This window comes from Bos mutus, chromosome 19 (genome assembly GCF_027580195.1).
Source record: "Bos mutus isolate GX-2022 chromosome 19, NWIPB_WYAK_1.1, whole genome shotgun sequence".
In the NCBI taxonomy this organism is placed as follows: Eukaryota; Metazoa; Chordata; class Mammalia; order Artiodactyla; family Bovidae; genus Bos; species Bos mutus.
Window position 1 is genome coordinate 21,124,785 of NC_091635.1, and position 16,503 is coordinate 21,141,287.

The 16,503-nt window shown below is 57.6% G+C and overlaps 2 protein-coding genes across 4 annotated transcripts in view; one reads left to right on the forward strand and one right to left on the reverse strand.

The window, feature by feature from the left end:
• The window catches only part of SHMT1 (serine hydroxymethyltransferase 1), a 34,940-nt gene extending 27,375 nt beyond the window's left edge, over positions 1 to 7,565 (forward strand). For 2 of the 3 annotated variants that reach the window (XM_070389616.1, XM_005887282.3), the window contains exons 4-12: positions 1,128 to 1,243; positions 1,550 to 1,710; positions 2,093 to 2,174; positions 2,578 to 2,790; positions 3,756 to 3,872; positions 4,704 to 4,826; positions 5,703 to 5,819; positions 6,285 to 6,395; positions 6,618 to 7,565. In XM_070389616.1, the coding sequence (XP_070245717.1) occupies positions 1,128 to 1,243; positions 1,550 to 1,710; positions 2,093 to 2,174; positions 2,578 to 2,790; positions 3,756 to 3,872; positions 4,704 to 4,826; positions 5,703 to 5,819; positions 6,285 to 6,395; positions 6,618 to 6,790 (1,213 nt within the window). In that variant the 3' untranslated portion in view covers positions 6,791 to 7,565. The remainder of the gene's footprint in view (positions 1 to 1,127; positions 1,244 to 1,549; positions 1,711 to 2,092; positions 2,175 to 2,577; positions 2,791 to 3,755; positions 3,873 to 4,703; positions 4,827 to 5,702; positions 5,820 to 6,284; positions 6,396 to 6,617) is intronic. The other variant, XM_070389617.1, reaches the window with a different exon arrangement.
• On the reverse strand, positions 7,381 to 16,408 carry SMCR8 (SMCR8-C9orf72 complex subunit). The gene is made up of 2 exons (XM_070389615.1): positions 13,550 to 16,408; positions 7,381 to 11,273 (listed from the first exon to the last, which is right to left on the reverse strand). The coding sequence occupies exons 1-2, from the start codon at positions 15,910 to 15,912 to the stop codon at positions 10,820 to 10,822; spliced, it is 2,817 nt and encodes a 938-aa protein (XP_070245716.1). The 5' UTR covers positions 15,913 to 16,408; the 3' UTR covers positions 7,381 to 10,819.
• Positions 16,409 to 16,503: the final 95 nt, after the last annotated feature.

A 16,503-nucleotide genomic window follows, 5' to 3' on the forward strand; every position in this document is an offset into this window, starting at 1 on the left:
CTTACGGTTGTCATCAGGCAGAGATGGTGATGACAAAATTTAACACGTGGTTTTTGCAAAATTGCACACTTGTGTCCCAGAGGACATGGAAAAGGGAGGGTCAACTGCCATTCTACACTGATTAGACAGTCATAATTTTTGGACCCCCACACCCTCCCCCTGGAAGGGGGTTGTAGGGTCACATGCCCTCCTGAACCTTGTCCTGTTCACAAATTGAGTCCTTCACAATGAACCAGGGATCACGAGTGAGGTGCTTTCCTGAGTCTTGAGTTTTTCAAGTGAATTTCTGAAACTGAGGGGGTCATTTGTAGCCAACTGGGGCAGCAGTGCTGGTGGCCCAGTGACCAGGGACTTGCCTTTGGCGTTGAAGTGGGGGCAGTCTTGTGGGCCTGCGCCCTCAGCTTGTCGGTCCGCACTGACTCTGGGTGGTCAGTTTGGGAACCAAGTGGAATTGTGGGACACCAAGCTTGTGTTCAAACCCCAGGCTGCCTGGGGTCCCAGTGTTTCTAGTTGACCCTGGAGGATATACTTTGGTTCCTCTGTCCAGAGATGCGGTGCTACAGCCTTGCTGCTTCTTGCTGGGACTGAGGGCATGGTGACCATGGCACACCACCCCTGCCCCCAGCTCTGTTCCCACTACAACAGGAGGAGAGAGGAGCACCCATTCTCTGGCAGGTCAAGTTGACTTGAAGAGCATGGCTTCCGTCCCAGGCCAAAACTAGTCACAAATAATAAAAAAAACATAAGTGCGTGATACATTGTGATATGCAATTATTAAACAAAAAATAAAATTTTATTAGAAATGCAAAGTTAATCCCCCCAAACCAGTAACTCCTTCTCCCAGCCCCTGGAAACCACTGTCCTGCTCCACATGCTATGAATTGATCCCTGGGCAGCTGGCACAGGCCATCACATGGCTGTGACAGTGTCCTCAGGGTTCATCCGAGATGTGGGGTCAGACCTCCCCACAGATGGCAAGACACGGCCACCTGGGCCTGGTGGAAGCCGTCTTGTGGGTTCAGGGTGCGTGTTCTCACCCTTGCTCCTTCATCCCACTAGGAGCCTGGCCTCTGTCCTGCATGCAGAAGTGGCACCAGTGGGCCTATACCTCCCGCCTTCCTCCGCAGGTACTATGGTGGGACGGAGTTCATCGACGAGCTAGAGGTCCTCTGTCAGAAGCGAGCGCTGCAGGTCTATGGCCTGGACTCCCAGTGCTGGGGGGTTAACGTCCAGCCTTACTCAGGTAATGGCCAGGTCCAGACAAGCCTGGGTGGCCCCCTTCCTGCCAGCCTCCTGGGGCTCCCTGAAAAGGAGAGTATAAGCAGGACACCCTGCCAGATGGGGGAGATGAGGTCTCCCCCATCCCCCTCAACTGCCTACTGCATGCATGCCTCCTGGGTACCCCACCCCTATCTCTGAATGTCCCTGCTACTTACTCGGGCACCTGGGTCCAGGAGAGGGCATGGCAGCAGCCAGGCTGTTGCGGCCACTTGTGATTGATGGCCTTGTGGGCAGGAGTAATTGTGCCTCCCGGGTCTGTCCACTCCAGGCTCCCCAGCAAACTTCGCAGTGTACACGGCCCTGGTGGAGCCCCATGGCCGCATCATGGGCCTGGACCTGCCAGATGGGGGCCACCTGACCCATGGGTTCATGACTGACAAGAAGAAGATTTCTGCCACGTCCATCTTTTTTGAATCTATGCCCTACAAGGTACGGGTGTGTGTGTCTCCACTCTGTGGCTTGTTTCTCAAAACTTCCTCACTGGCCATGCCTGTAGGAATAAGGAGCTTCATTTCCAAGGCACTTCAGGAAGTCTCGTCATCACTGTCTCTCATCTCCCTGCTCTGGGGACCCTTGGGTGTTCACGGCTCGCTGGAACCCCCCAGGGCATCCTGTCCGAGAGTGACGATACCTGACTGTTTTAAACAGTTGTGCCTGTCTTGCCTTCGAGTCCTGGTCAGGGGCGAGGGCAGCAGAGGGGTCTAGGCAAGGGGAGGGAGTCCTCTTACCCTCAACAGCTGGGTGTGCTCTGGCGGAGTGGCCCGTGTGGCTGGAGGGAGCAGTGTGAGCCCAGTCTCTGTGACATCCACAGGTGAATCCCGATACCGGCTACATCAACTACGACCAGCTGGAGGAGAACGCCCGCCTCTTCCACCCAAGGCTGATCATTGCTGGTGAGAGCGGGCCAGGGCCCCAGCCCCCACACGGGAGGTGTGCTCTTCCACCACGTGCTGGTCCCTGCTGGCTTTGCTGTGCAGCCGGGCTGCTCGGGTCTGAGTATCTCCGTCTCTCTCGGGACTGTTAGTACTGCCCTGCTCTCCAGAAGCATCTGGACACACTGGCCCCTGTCGAGCTGGAGTGGTAACAGTGGGGAAACTGTCCCCCCGATCCTGTGACACAGGAGCAGAGGACAGGGTTGCTTTTGGCACGGATGGGATTTCTCGAACCTTAGAGGGAGCAGCCCCGGCTTTCAGGCAGGCACACTGGGTGGGCGGGGCAGGGGCTCTGCTCGTACTGGAGCTGACTGCCAGCCAAGGTCTCTCCAAGGGTGACTCCACATCACCCTTGCCATCTCAGGGACTAGCTGCTACTCCCGGAACCTGGACTACGCTCGGCTGCGCAAGATCGCTGATGACAACGGGGCGTACCTCATGGCCGACATGGCACATGTCAGTGGGCTGGTGGCGGCCGGCGTGGTGCCTTCGCCCTTCGAGCACTGCCACGTGGTGTCCACCACCACCCACAAGACCCTGCGGGGCTGCCGTGCCGGCATGATCTTCTACAGGAAGGGTGCGCTTATCCCTGGGGGGGGTCGGGGTCCCGTGAAGAGCCGGGGGCGAGAGCACAGCAGTCCAGGTCGTGGGGCAGGAGGGCGGGGAGGGGTCTGGATGACGGAGCCTTTGTTTGGGGTTTCCATTCCCGAGAAGCCAGATGAGGGTCCCACGGTCCTTCAGCCCTAGATGGTACCGGTGACTAAGCTCCATCAACAGAGACAACCCACTCTGGGGACCAAGTCTCTTTGACCCCTGAAAGACCCCCTTGCCCAGCCCCTGGCTAGGGCTGGACACACCATCGCCCACTGGGCCTCCAGGGCCCTGCTGCTCCTTGGAGGCCCCTCCCCAGCTGCTTTAAGCTTTCCAAGGCCAGCAGCCTTTCCCACCCACCTGGGAGACATTTGTTTCCCTGCTGTACGTTGGTGGTACTTGACTGACCCAGTCACAGAGCAAGGCCTGGCTCTGCCACAGAAGTGCTGTGTGATCTTGGGCTAGTTATGCAGCCCCTCTGTGCCTTGTTTCCTCACCTCCGGATCATCACAATAGCGCCTGTCCCTTGGGATGGCTGTCGTGAGGATTAAATGAATGAATTTAGGGAAGCTGCTCAGAGCAGTTCCCGGCTCACAAGAAGCTCAGTGGAGATGCTGGAAGCTCCCATCCCTGATCCTTAACTATTCTCAGAAAGGAAGCTTCTTTCCCATTTCTGGCCCAGTGAGCCCCATCTCCTCCAGAGGCATCATCTTGGACGGCTCTTTGAGAAACTGCCGAAGGTGTACTCGTTCCTGTCTTGATGGAGGGATATTTTCATCCTTCCTTTAATCTCTAAAGCTTGGTTCCCCCTCCCTTGACCCCTCAGGAGCAAGCACCCTCCCTGGTCTGCAGTGTCAGCTCCAGGAGTGGGGTCTGGGCCAGGTCTGTGTCCAGGCAGGGAGAGGACAGAGGGGACAGCCTGTCCCATGTCCCATGTTGTCCTTCATCCAGGAGTGCGCAGTGTGGACCCCAAGACAGGCAGAGAGACTCGCTACAACCTGGAGTCGCTCATCAACTCTGCTGTGTTCCCAGGCCTGCAAGGGGGACCCCACAACCACGCCATTGCTGGTAATGCACCCTACCCCATGGCTTCCCTGCTGTTACCCACCCCCCACAGCCCGATCCCCACCTTGCTCACGACCCCACCCCACCCCAGGCAGAAGCAGTTCTCTGGTGGTACACAAGCCTTAGAGAATCTGTGATGACCTCAGAGTTACTTCTCCATCTTTGGAGAAAAGCAGTTGGTGGAGGAGCCGGGGTCAAGGTGTCACTTCCCTTTCAACCAGTGTTTGCAAGGAGGGATGTGGAGGAAGCAGTGAAGGGCGAGTTTTAGGTTTGGGGCTGGGCGGGGTGGCTCCCTTTACACTCCCAGCTCAGCGCCCAGGTGCCCCAGCTCTGTGATGGTGGGGTGTCCATCCACTGGCCACTCCAGCCCTTTCCACATGCTGACTGGAGGCTCCTGTGCCAGGACTCGGGCAGGTAGCTTGCATCCTCCTCCATCTTTGGTGCCCCTTTAAGCAGCCATTGGGATGGAACAAATCCAGAGGAGCCTGGATGAACTGGTGGATCGGCCACTCCTCTCCCCTGCTCTGCTCTGAAAGCTGCTTCACTTCGCATCAAAGCAGTGGCAGCTAAGTGAAGCATGTCCCACATCCACTTTGCTGGGGACAGGGAGCCGCTCTCCCATGGCGATCTTAGTCTGGAACTTCATGCTGGACAGGGGCTGCCTGAAAAACTCTTGTTTAGAGAGGTCTGGAGAGCCAGCCAGGGAACGGCAGGGTTAAAATGGGATCATTTGGGAGGAGATGTAACCCTGCCTTGGTGACACTGAGAAGCTTGGATGCCTGAGTGGAGACAGGTGTTTCTTTGACTCACGGTCTGCCTTTCATTTCCTGCCAGGGGTCGCGGTTGCTCTGAAGCAGGCCATGACTCCAGAGTTCAGAGCCTACCAGTGCCAGGTGGTGGCCAACTGCAGGGCTCTGGCCGAGGCCTTGATGGGACTGGGCTACAGAGTGGTCACAGGTACAGCCGGAAGTGAGCCCATGGGGTGGCCCTGCTCCTCGTCCCATCTCCGTCCAGGTGTGGCAGTAGGTCGTGGCCTGGGCAGGTGGCCATAGCTCTGGGGTGACTCAGGAGTCCCAGCTCTGGACACATGACCTCTGGATTCAAACCTTGAAACATCCTTGGGAATCACTGGTCTTGTTTTACAAATGGGCATCTGAGGTTCCTAAAGCCACACGACTACTGGAGTTAGGGGCAGTGAGGGTAGGGGTAGGAGGATGGGTCGAGGGCCAAGGGTCAGCTTAGGCCATGAGCATTTTTGAAGTCAGTGGCTGGGGATTATGCAGGGTTCATTCACAGTGAAGATCAGGTGCGTGAGAGATGCCTGGGAGGCCAGGGGCTGTTCCAGAAAGTTCTTCCATACCCTCACCTACACCACTTTGAAGATACAATCACCTTGGCAGGATTAGGGGTAAAGCACATGACGTGCCAGTTACCCGGGCACCTCCATTGCCCCCTGCCCGCTGCCCTGAGGCCCCTTAGAGGGAGCCTTGAAGATGGATCTAGAGACAAGTGGGAAATTCCCAAGGGGGGTCGTCACCCCGACAGGCTTCTGGGAGCTGGTGGGTTGGGATGCAGCCATGGGCCATTTGGGCTGGCCATACACCCTCAGCCCCCTCTGCATTCTCCGGTTCCCTTTCTCAACTACTCTGTGCTTCATCTCAAACCCTGAGGCCCTGGGTCTTCAGCAGGTGATGACAGCCCTGCAGGACACGTGGTGGGGTCACCTTCCTGACCTCACCTGCTGTAGCCCCCTTGCACCCTGCCACTTCTTTGGAAGAGGGATCCCTGTGCTCAGCACAGGATCACCTTCCATGTCTCCCACCTGGTTTCCAGGGGGTTCTGACAACCACTTGATCCTCGTGGACCTCCGCTCCAAAGGCACAGATGGCGGCAGGGCAGAGAAGGTGCTGGAAGCCTGCTCCATTGCCTGCAATAAGAACACCTGCCCAGGTGAGCATCCTTGGTCCTCTCCTGTCTGGACCTCTTGGGGCTGATGGTGACTTGCTCTGGGGACAAGATGTGCTGTGTAGGACAGGAGCCAGGCTTTCCCCCGCTGCCTGCCCCCTCTGATGAGACACTGAGCCTGCCCAGGACAGAGCAGGAGAGGGTGCGGGAGGTGGGGGCCCTCTGGAAAACTGGATTTCTCAGCGGCTCATGAGTAAGATGTGGGAGATGCATCTCAGATGCAGATGTGAATGCCTGGTGTCAGGAGCAAGGACCACGTCCAGGAGGCCACTTCCTGGTATTTAAAGTAGTGCAGCCGACACCTGGCTCCACCTCCTGGCTTCTGCCTTCCGCTCTGGCCCCCTTGGGCTGTGTCTGCTTGAGTGGTATCTTCAGGCCCATTCCTTTTGCCTATGCGTCCCTTTTTGGTTCAGGGGGGTCAGTGGGGGACAGAGCCTGTTTATCTTGAAGGTGATAAAAGCGCGCTACGGCCCAGTGGGCTGCGCCTGGGGACCCCAGCATTGACCTCCCGAGGGCTCTTGGAAGAAGATTTCCAAAAGGTCGCCCATTTCATTCACAGAGGTGAGGGGGAGGCATGGCTGCTGGCCATGCTGGGCTGTGGGATGGCGGGGGAGGACTGCTCTTGTCAGGGCCGGTGATGGCCAGGGGACAGGGCCTCGCCCAGCAGAATACATGGGCAGAGAGGGTGGCGGGCGTGGGTGGGAGGCACACACTGGGGCCTGGACGGCAGAGCAGTTGGCTGGCTGCTGGGCACGTGGGCAGTGGTGTCTCTCGCTGGCACAGGCATAGAGCTGACCCTGCAGATCCAGGACGCCGTAGGGGTGAAGGCCACCCTGAAGGAGTTCATGGAGAAGCTGGCAGGGGCCGAGGAGCACCAGCGGGCCGTGGCGGCCCTCAGGGCAGAGGTGGAGAGCTTCGCCACCCTATTCCCGCTGCCTGGCCTGCCTGGCTTCTAGAGGAGCGCCTGCCTGCCCAAGGACCCAGCACCCTGTGGGCCCCACACAGGCCTTCCCAAAGGCCTCTTTTCAGAATTTGCTACCTTTTTTACCTGCTGCACAAATCAACATTTAAAGCTTCTGGGACAAGTTATGAAGGAGTATAAATCTGAACCTCACCTTCTTGCAGCTTCAAATACAGTTATCATGGGAAAATGGAATACAATTTAGCCATTCCACCTTAATTATCCAGATGAGTGTGGGCACAGCTACTGGGAAGACACTGGGACCTTTACCCCATCTTGATCCCCTGGGCTTCCCGACATTGCAACAAATAGAAGCACTGAGCTGCTGCTATGACACCAGACAAGGGCTCAGCTCTGATGTGAGTGAGGAAGGAGCATCCTGGCCTGTGCTTTCAACCAGAATCCCAAGTCAGATGATTTTGTTCGGGTGCCACCCGGCTAGGTGGGAGTCCGGCTCTCACACCTGGGGAGGAGGGGGATGTTTGTGGTTTCCTCTCCCAGTCTGGAATGGGCAACCCTGGAAGCCAGTCTGGAGCCACCAAGGTCCAGACGACCATTTCCCTCCCCTGATCAGGAAACCAGAGGTCACCTTCCCAGAGAAACTTTATTTTCCACAAATATCAAGTGCAAAACATAGATGACCATTTTTAATAAGCACAGTCAAATTTTTAACCACAGGATGTCTACAAGAATTATAGTTTTAAAAAATACAACCAATTTTTATATTTCAAAAATATCTCAACTCAAATAAATTAATTTCTTAAAAAGTACACTTTTCATACTATTTGTTTGGCATGACTGGTTAAACTGGTGTAGCCACACCGAGAGCTGTGGGCACACACATGTGCAGCGTGCTCTCACCCTGCAGTGCCCACAGCTCACCCGGGGGACTCACACTCACACATGACAAGGAACATGCAATAATAAAATAGCCTTTAAAAAAGTGACAAATACGACTTGGTCACGCCCTATGCTTCTCACCGTGGCCTGAACGCAGCTGTGGGTGGGGGCTCCAGCGCAGCGGGCAGGGCAGCCGCCACCTCTGGAGGCTGTGGGGTCGTCATACTGCCCAGCCTGAGACAAAGGGGCATCCCCAGGCTGCCGCACGCCCACCCCACACGCCTGCTCCCTCCTCCCCACAGCAGTGGTAACCAAACCTCCTCAGGTAGGGCCAGTGTGCTCAAACCCTAGCTGAAGCTGGTTTTCCTTCTGGGCAGAAGTAGAGATTTGATGCTTTGTCTGCTAATGCTGTCTTTCTTTAAAATTTCAGTTTTAGCAGTTTCTATCACAACACTGGGGAAAAGCCAGAAAGCCAGCTGGTTTGCTTCACAGCACGAGCCAAGGCACTTTCTCAAGCCTCTAGGGAGATGGGAAAGGCTGTCCACTAGCCGAGGGCTCCTGTCTGTGTGGAGACCATGTGGCAGCGGCAGCATCATGGACTGAGTGGAGAAGCTGGCCGGGCAGGCAACATCAGGCCAGGGAGGGGGCGGCAAGCTGTGTGCAGGGTTGTCTGGACTGCTTGGCCTCTGGGGACGTGTCATGAGCTGCAGCAGCGCTTGGGGGAGAATCTATCAGCCTTCCTGTGACTTGTCACTAGTTTGGGGGTGAAATTTACAATCTCTGCAGGTGGTAACTGACCTAAAACAAGATGTTAAGAACCAACTGGGAAATGACCTGGGATCAGTTTCTACTGAAGGAGCAAGCCCCCCAGGGGCTGTAAAAGGGTTCGGCGGGTGTGGAGCTTCCGGAAATCTCTTAACTGCCAGCTTGAGCAGGTTCTTCATAACCTGGACTACTTTAAAAAGGTGGTGGCAGGGGGGCGCGGTGCACGTAACAGACTGGAAGTGAAGCTGAAACCAACCTCAAGGTTTTGGTGCCTGGGCCTCCAAGGTGACACCAGGACTGAACAAGGGATGCTAACACCCCGATTTCTTAAGTGTCTTGGTGTCTGAACACTTATTATTACAGAGCAAATAAGATGAGCTGCTGCACAGGCTACCATCGCTCAGACTGGGTGCGTCTGACACTTCCGGCAGGTTCCGGAACTGTGGCAGGGCAGGGAGAGCCTGGTTCCCTTTCGAGATCCTCTGAAGAGAAACATACTTGCCATCAAGCAAGCCTGTGAAACAGCCACACTGCAGAGCTGGTGTCTAACCAACATTTAAATGCTGGAGTTCAACCACTAGTTAGCAAAGGCTACTTCTAAGTGAAGACACAGCTCAAGGGACTGGCTCCCGGGTGCCCACTCTGTGGCTGCCCCATGGCCAGGCCTGCTCACACCAGCCAGGCTTGCCCTCCACACCCTGGGGGTCTCCTGACCACTTAAGGTGTAGCTTCTGCACAAATACTCTCCAGAATTGGACTTTTGCTTCAAGGAGGCCAGTGTGACTGACCTGCTGCCCCTCCCAGCTTCCCAAGTAAGAGGTGTGAACTGCTGAGTCCATGCTGATGGCCCAGGAACAAAACAGGTGGGCCAGTGATCACCTTGTATCTGGTCACTGGAGCCCCATGGCCCACCAATCTTCCCTGGACGTAAGGTGTCACAAAAGCTCATGTCCCAGGAGGCCCAAGTAGACACAATCAGCCACCTACCTGGAAACAAAGCCTCAGAACACGAGGAGCGGGGAGTGGGGAGTAACAGGAGGACAGTCTTCCTGCCTGTACCCACACTGCACATTTAAAAGCTGCTGGGCCATCCGCGGAGACGCCTCTGGGGGAACACAGGTGACAGCACAGGTACACAGCCAAGAAGACAAGGCGACACAATGCCCCCAAGGGGCCTCAGTCACAGACTCTGGAGCAGGACCAGCCCTCCAGCGGGAATGGAGGCCCTGAGCAGAAGCCCAGGCAGGGAGAAGCCACCAGACTGAGGTGACATGGAGCCAACAACACGGAATGCTGCCCCAGCAGACTTGCACACACATGCTCAGGAGCAACCACTGTGGCTGGTTCAGGTGTGTTTATCACAATTTGGGGAAACATAAAGCAGTAACACCAAGAGTTCTCTCTACTTTAGGAAAAACAGCATGAGGAAAAGAAGGTACAAAAGTCTCAAGATTGCAAAAACCACCCATCTATATACATCAGGGCTAACTGTCAGAGCCTCGGGGGTCCTGGTGGGTGAAGGTGTGGGGGACTCGGGGTGGGGGGGGGCTGCAGCAGAGCAAGCTGCCGTAAGGTGCCCATGCTCCAGGCCAGCACAGCCCCTGAGGCAGATCACTGAGACTGCCACACAGCCTTCCTGGAGACCCCAGCCTGGTGGCTGGCTGAGTAGGACCCAGCGGCCGCCAGGCCCGTGACACCCCACGAGGTAGTGAAGTGGTTGCAAAGGTTTGCTGTGGGTGTGAGGACTGGGGTGACCTCTGCCAACTGAGCTCCAGCCTGTCGGCAGACCCTTTGAAAAAACAGAGTAGGATCACCTGGCCAGGGGGGTGGACAGGGCTGGCTCTTCCTCGAGGAACCCCGTGGCCTTGTCTCCGGGGCTCCCCACCCCCGAGAACAGATCTGAAAATTGGGTGCCAGTGACTCCGCTCACTCCTGCTGAACTGGAGAGCCCAGTGACAGGTGCCTCCATGCCTGGTCAGGAGGTGAGGCCTGGGTAGGGTGCCTTCAGGAGCCTCCCTGAGAGGGCGGCTCCACGAAGCCGAGTGAAGAGCCTCGTCCTGATTCCCGTGTCCTCCAAGCAACAGCTGCCCCCCTGATCTTGCTTGTGTGAGTGTCCAGAGAACCTGCCCGCAACCAGCGTGGTCCTCCACATGGGCTCTGCCCCGCTGCCCTAATCCACCACTGAGACTTTCTTCTGTCCCAGCCTCTGGGCCTGACGCCAACCACTCTCCTCCAAGGGACACTGCCAGAGGGCCAGGCCCTCCACCCTTGCCCAGAGGCACCTGGGAACCATGGCTGCTGCCTTGGTGTCCTTCCCGCTGACAACAGCAGGAGTCCGAACAGCTCAGAGGACCGCTCAGTCATGCCAACCCCTCCCCAACCCTGGGCCACAGGTCTCAGTCACCGAGGCGGGCTGGACTCAGATCTTGTACAGAAAGCTGGGCACGTAGTCGAACCTGAGGGCAGGCTGGCTGGTCCCGCGCCGCTCCTGCGTGTAGTGCAGCCGCAGCAGCTCCGCCAGGTACCGCACCACCTTGACGTCCTCATGCACTAGCCCCAGTGTCAGCTGCAGGAAGCTGGCCTGGCGACTGGCAGCCAGCTCCGGGGCCTCACCGCCGTGCGCGGGCAGGTGCAGGTGATGGCAGAAGGTGTAGAGGAAGGCCTTGGCACACAGCTGTGCGAGCATGCTCTGCACGTGCAGGAAGTAGGTGCTGCCCCGCCGGATGTGTGTACGGTGGTCCGCCAGCCGTGGCACCAGGGTGCCCCTGTAGAGCGGGCAGCGCAAGGTCTTCCGGTCCAGGTCAAGGATGCTCGTGTAGCGGCTGTAGCGGCTCAGGGCGTGCAGGGCACTGGCACTGGCGGGGGATGCCACCCTGAAACACACAGATCAAGGTCAGGGGGCAGAAGCTGGGGTGGGCCCCCTCTCAAGAGGCCAGCCCCGGCCAGCCCCACTCGCTGGTGCTCTCTGGAAGGCAAATGTGGTCGCGAAGATCTTCACGGCTCCTCAGCCCTCATGATGGAGGTCAAATCCTAGTGTGGCTCATGAAGCCCTGATGACCGCTTTCTGCTGGTCTCTGAGGCCCAGCTGTTAGTTCCCTGGGGACTCCCCTGCAGCCATGCCAAGCTTTCCAGTGGGGGGCAGGTTCTGCTCTGCCTGAACACCAGGCCCTTTCTGCTGTGCCTGGCTTATGACAACTCAAACCTCACCCAGCCTCCCTGACCTCCGTGTGCACCTGTTTCTTCCTCTGTGACCTAGTCAAGTTCCTTTACTTCTGAGCCTTGTCTGTGAGGCAGACGCTGGTCCTAGCTACTGGGTCACCTCAGAGGGCAAGTCCGGGGTGCTCAGGACAGCGCTTGGCCCTTACCCCGAGCCTGGTGCTGACCAGTGTGGTGCCAGGAGCTTCTGCAGACTTGGATCTGTAACCCATGCGGCACCCTGCATGTCAGAGGCGAGAAGGTGGGTGGGGTTCGCTCAGCAAGGGAAGGAGTGCCAGGGGAGGCGGGGTAGGGACTGTCCTGGGTCCAGCTCTCAGATTCCATATTGACTTAGCATGGGACCAAGCGCAGTGGACACACAGAGGCACCCTCTGCTTGGACCCTCTAGCACTGACCCTCAGGGGCCTCGACCTGCCTCGTATCTCAGTGTCCAACCTACCTGCCGGCCTGGCTCACCACCCACCTCAGCTCTGAGCACCCCTGGGGCCCGGGTTCAACGTGCATCCCAGGGGGCAGCCCTTTCCTGCTCTGAAGGGCAGCTGCAGGACCCCCGCCCTAGCCTTGGTTCATCCCCTCAGAGTGCCCCCCACCTCATTGCTGCTCACTGCCCAGGACACCTTTAGAGAAGCCGCAGCAAGCCCAGTCCCCACTCTCCTCCTGGTCCTTCGGTCAACCCTCCAGCGACAGGTGCCCTGGAGGGCAAGGCCCCCAGCCTGTCCACTGTGGCTCACACCCAAGCAGGACCCTCTGGGGGCACATGTCCCAATTCTCAACCCCTGTGCACTCAGGAGCTCTGGGAGGGAGGGCTCATGGCACGAGTCATCAGACAACCTCCAAGGTCTCAGCTGCCACTGTTGACGGGTCTCCCACTTTCCTGGAGGAACCCTCCATGACTTCAAGGCCAGGGGCCAGGGCCTGGCTCTGCCCCTGCCACCCAGCCTACCTTCCTCAGGGCAGGTCTTCACCCCGTGGACATCAGAGCAGCAGACAGGGATCAGACACAATTGGCCCAACACCCAGCCCACGGAGAGGTCACAGCTGGAGTGGGAGCAGGGCAGCCTGTCACAGGGATGCCCCACTGTGGACACATCTGTAATCCAGCCTTGGGCGCAGTGGCTGCCACTTATCAGCCTCAGTAAACATCTGGCAAATGACTGCTCAGTGATGCAACCCTCCTATTTCCCCAGAAGGGAGGAGGGCCCTGCCTGGGTGCCCACTGCAAGGGAGCAACTCAAGGATGCCCTTCTCTATGGTCCAAGGACTGGACTCCAGCTATCACCCCTCTCAATGCCCGCATGTTGCAGGTGAGCAAAGGCAGGTTTGGGGAGAGGAGCGAGGAGGCTGAGCCCAGAGCACATTCAAGGACAGGAGTCCTTCAAGCTAGACAAACAGAGTGGAAAACCCCAAAAGGAACTGCTAAAGCACAAGGGAGTGAAGTGGAGACAGAGTTTTTAAGAGGTGGAGGAATCGGCTCTCACAGCCGACAGGACAGTGGAGGGGGAGCCAGGAAGGCTGCCTTTCCCAGCACTGCTACCCTCCTAAGACCCAGACCTCGCCTCAGTCATTTACACCATAGTGTGAACTAGAGACTCAGCAGGGACCTGAGATCCAGAAGTCCAGTCATTCCCAAACCTTGCTGCAAACCACGTGACTCCACTTCATACCCCAAGCCAACCCGATCAGAATCTCTGCAGGTGGGGCCAAGAAGCCTGTGATTCTAGAAATTGCTCCCAAACAGTTTTGATACAACAAGGTACAGACCAGGGTCAGGAACCACTTCGCAACCGAAGTCCCTTTGGAAAGGATCTGCCCAAAGTGACACAGTGAGTTGGTGTGGGGCCCCCCACAGGACCCATGAACCTCACCCCAAGGGACGGCCACCCGACAGCTCATCTCCTACGGCCAGGGCCTGTCCCACCCCGTGACCAGTTACCTCTGCAGGCCAATAAGCTTCCACTTCTGGAAGTCCGTGATGTGCAAAGGGGAGGAGAGCCAGTGCTTCACGGGTTTGCCATGGCGGCCGTAGCCAGGGACAAAGATGGAGAGCGCAGTCACCAGCTTCCTGACCATGGCCTCCTCTTCCCCCAGGACCACCAGCGTCCTCCCACTGAGCAGGGAGTAGATGGCTGGGTGGGCAAACGGGTACTGGCGGATGAACTTTAAGGCGTTCTGGCCTGCCCTCTTCTTGTGCCTCTCGGAAGAGGGGCCAGCAGGAGGCATGGAGGAGGGAGTCCTGTCGGAGCTGGTGGAGGCTACGCTGCTCCCATAGCTGGTGGCATCGGAGTGGTCATCCAGGCTGGTCTTACTGCCATCTAGGCTGGTCAGCAGGTGGCTCGGGTCCAGCTCATAAGCAGGGAAGCCTTCACAACTATTGTCTCGGGAAGAAGGACTGGCATTTTCCACCGAGAAGTCCACGTGGAACCCTTGGTCCTTCTGCCAGTAGCGCTGTGGGGGAACGCTCACGACCCCGTCCTCATCGGAGAGTGTGTGGCCCGGGGTGGAGAGCGGCACCAGCAGAGCACCAGCTTCCCTCCCGATGCAGCAGGAGGCATCTGTCTGCAGCAAAGCGAGGCCCGAGCTGCCCTCCTCGGCCTCCCCCGCCTCCGGTGGGCTGATGCCTGCCTGGAAGTGGATGGCCCCCTGGCCGCCTTCTGCGTAGGACTCCTCCTCGTTAATGGCACTTGGATAGCTGGCCTTGAAGTCGTCAGGGATGAGGGCCTCAGAGGGGCAGGTGCTGAGGACTTCGATGCTGTCCCCACTGATGGTCCTGTGGCTGACTGCCTTGCTCCGGACGACCTGGGGGCTCAAGGGCACTGTGAGGCTGGACTGGCTCTCAGACTTCGACAGCACAGAGGTGGGTTTCTCTGTGCCCAGAACCTCGATGCTCTCTCCGCTACTAACGCTCCCTTTCATGTCCATCTCCAGGTAGTCCAAGTTCTCCTGGGGGTCAAAACTGCTTGATTCCATCACGGCCGCTTCCCTTGATGCCTCATCCCCAAGGTCCTGCTCCATCTTGATGAGCACGGACTCCACACTGGATTTGTAGGAGCCCACGCTGATTAATACTTGAGGAACCAAACAGTCTTCTGGAGACTCAGAAGGCGGCACGTAGTGATGGGGCTTAGAGACTGTGCTCTCCTGTTTCTCAGCCAGTCTGTCGCTGACCTCCACCAAGTCTTCAAAAAGGAAGCTGGTGATGTGCTGCTGCTTCAGAAGTGCTCTGTCAATCTGACTGGTCAGGAGGTAACAAAGGTCCCCTCTGAACATGTGCTCAACGTGGCGGAGCTGCGCCAGGGTCTGGGTGAAGTACTCGGTGTCACAGAGCTCCTCCAAGGTCTTGAGCTTCTTGTCGAAACACTTGGTGGACTTTGCTTTGATGAGTTTCGGGGTGTAGGAGGGTCTGCAGGCATAATGGTCGGTGTCAGCAGACTCTTCAGGGTCAGAGGTAGTGGCTGCCTGGCTGGGCGGATCCTGGATGGGCTCCGATTCCCTAGGACACAAACTGGACCCCCTCAACTTGCGATGAGGGTATGAGCGGATCTGCCTTAGAAGGTCTTGATGTTCGATGATGGACTTCTCTACACTGGCCAGTTCATTGGCCTTCTCGATGGCCTGAGATGAGTAAAACCCTTTGTCATTAGCTTTCTTCTGGATCTCTGTCTCCGTGTGTAGCACTGTCCTGGTGTAATCCAAATCTTTCAGTTTTTTTTCAAGTTCCCCGGCAAAAGCCTTCCTGTTGCCTGTCTTCAAGCACTCTGATGCTTTGGAAAATTCAGCTGAGAGCTCCTGGAACTGCTGCATAATTTTGTGCTGGTCTGCCGAGATATAAGCCATACAAAAGGGCCTCACGAAGCCGCGGGCCTCCAGGTCGTACAGGGTGAGATGGTGCACGTAAGCAAAGGCCCCTTCCTTGGAGTCACCCAGCACCACCTTGGAGTCCTCCACGAAGTTCAGTTTGGGGTAGGCAGAGCCAGGAGGATGCCCCACGAAGGAGGCCTGGTAATCCACAGACATGATCCGCAAAGAGAAGTAATTGAGATCAAAATTACCAAAAACTTTGGTGTCATTGGGGATGGTCAGTAAGGGCTGGGGTCCCACCTGCTCAGAGAATTCGGAAATAAGGATGAAGTCCCGAGAGAACTTGGCCCCGGACAGTTTGGACCATGGATTGGCTCCTTGGCTGGCGAAGGGGAAGAGCGGCACCGAGTACTCCTCGGGCAGTGCCGGCTCATTGTAAGGCTCCTCCTCGTACTCGTCCTCTTTGGTGAAGGCCACCACGTCAGGGGCGCTGATCATATTTTCAGGTATATGGGAAGAACATGGAGAGGAAGTAGAACAGATGCGGAGGTAGCCAACGCGGGGGAGCCAGGCCTCTGGAGGAGGAAGCAAAGTGCCTGCGGAGCAGTCTTCTTTGCGTCCTCAGGGGTCCGAGGCTGCCAATCACAAACCGGAGGTTCGAGTTCTCGCAGCCCCTCAAAGGTGTGGCTCCTTCAAGGGTTCCGGAGGCCTCAGGAGACCCCAGGAACTCCGCAGGTCAGGAAGACCCAGGAGACTGGTTGCCCTTCGCCTCCTCCCGCGACCGCGGCGGGCACCCGCAGCGAGGTCACCGGCGCTCCCCCGAGCACACCACCACGGCAACAGCCCCACCTCAGGACAGTTGCCCAGTGCGCGGCTGCGGGCTGCGGCACGGACCAGCCAAGCGTGACGACTCCCACGGCCCGAAGGCAGAAACCGTCACGGCTCCTCGGACGCCACAACCCGGATCCAGCTACCGCGGCGCCGCCATCTTGGTGTCACATGACTCGAGCTGTCGTGCCGCGTGACCCGGAAACGTCCGCGTCAACTTCCGAACCGGAGAGCTGCGTTTCCCGAGAGCGGAGCGGGAAG

Excerpts from the sequence above, each read along its gene's own strand:
- SMCR8 (XM_070389615.1), bottom strand. The coding sequence starts at position 15,912 with ATGATCAGCGCCCCTGACGTGGTGGCCTTCACCAAAGAGGACGAGTAC. Across the intron at positions 11,274-13,549 it reads AAGCTTATTGGCCTGCAGAG|GGTGGCATCCCCCGCCAGTG; the intron begins GTAACTGGTCAC and ends TGTGTGTTTCAG.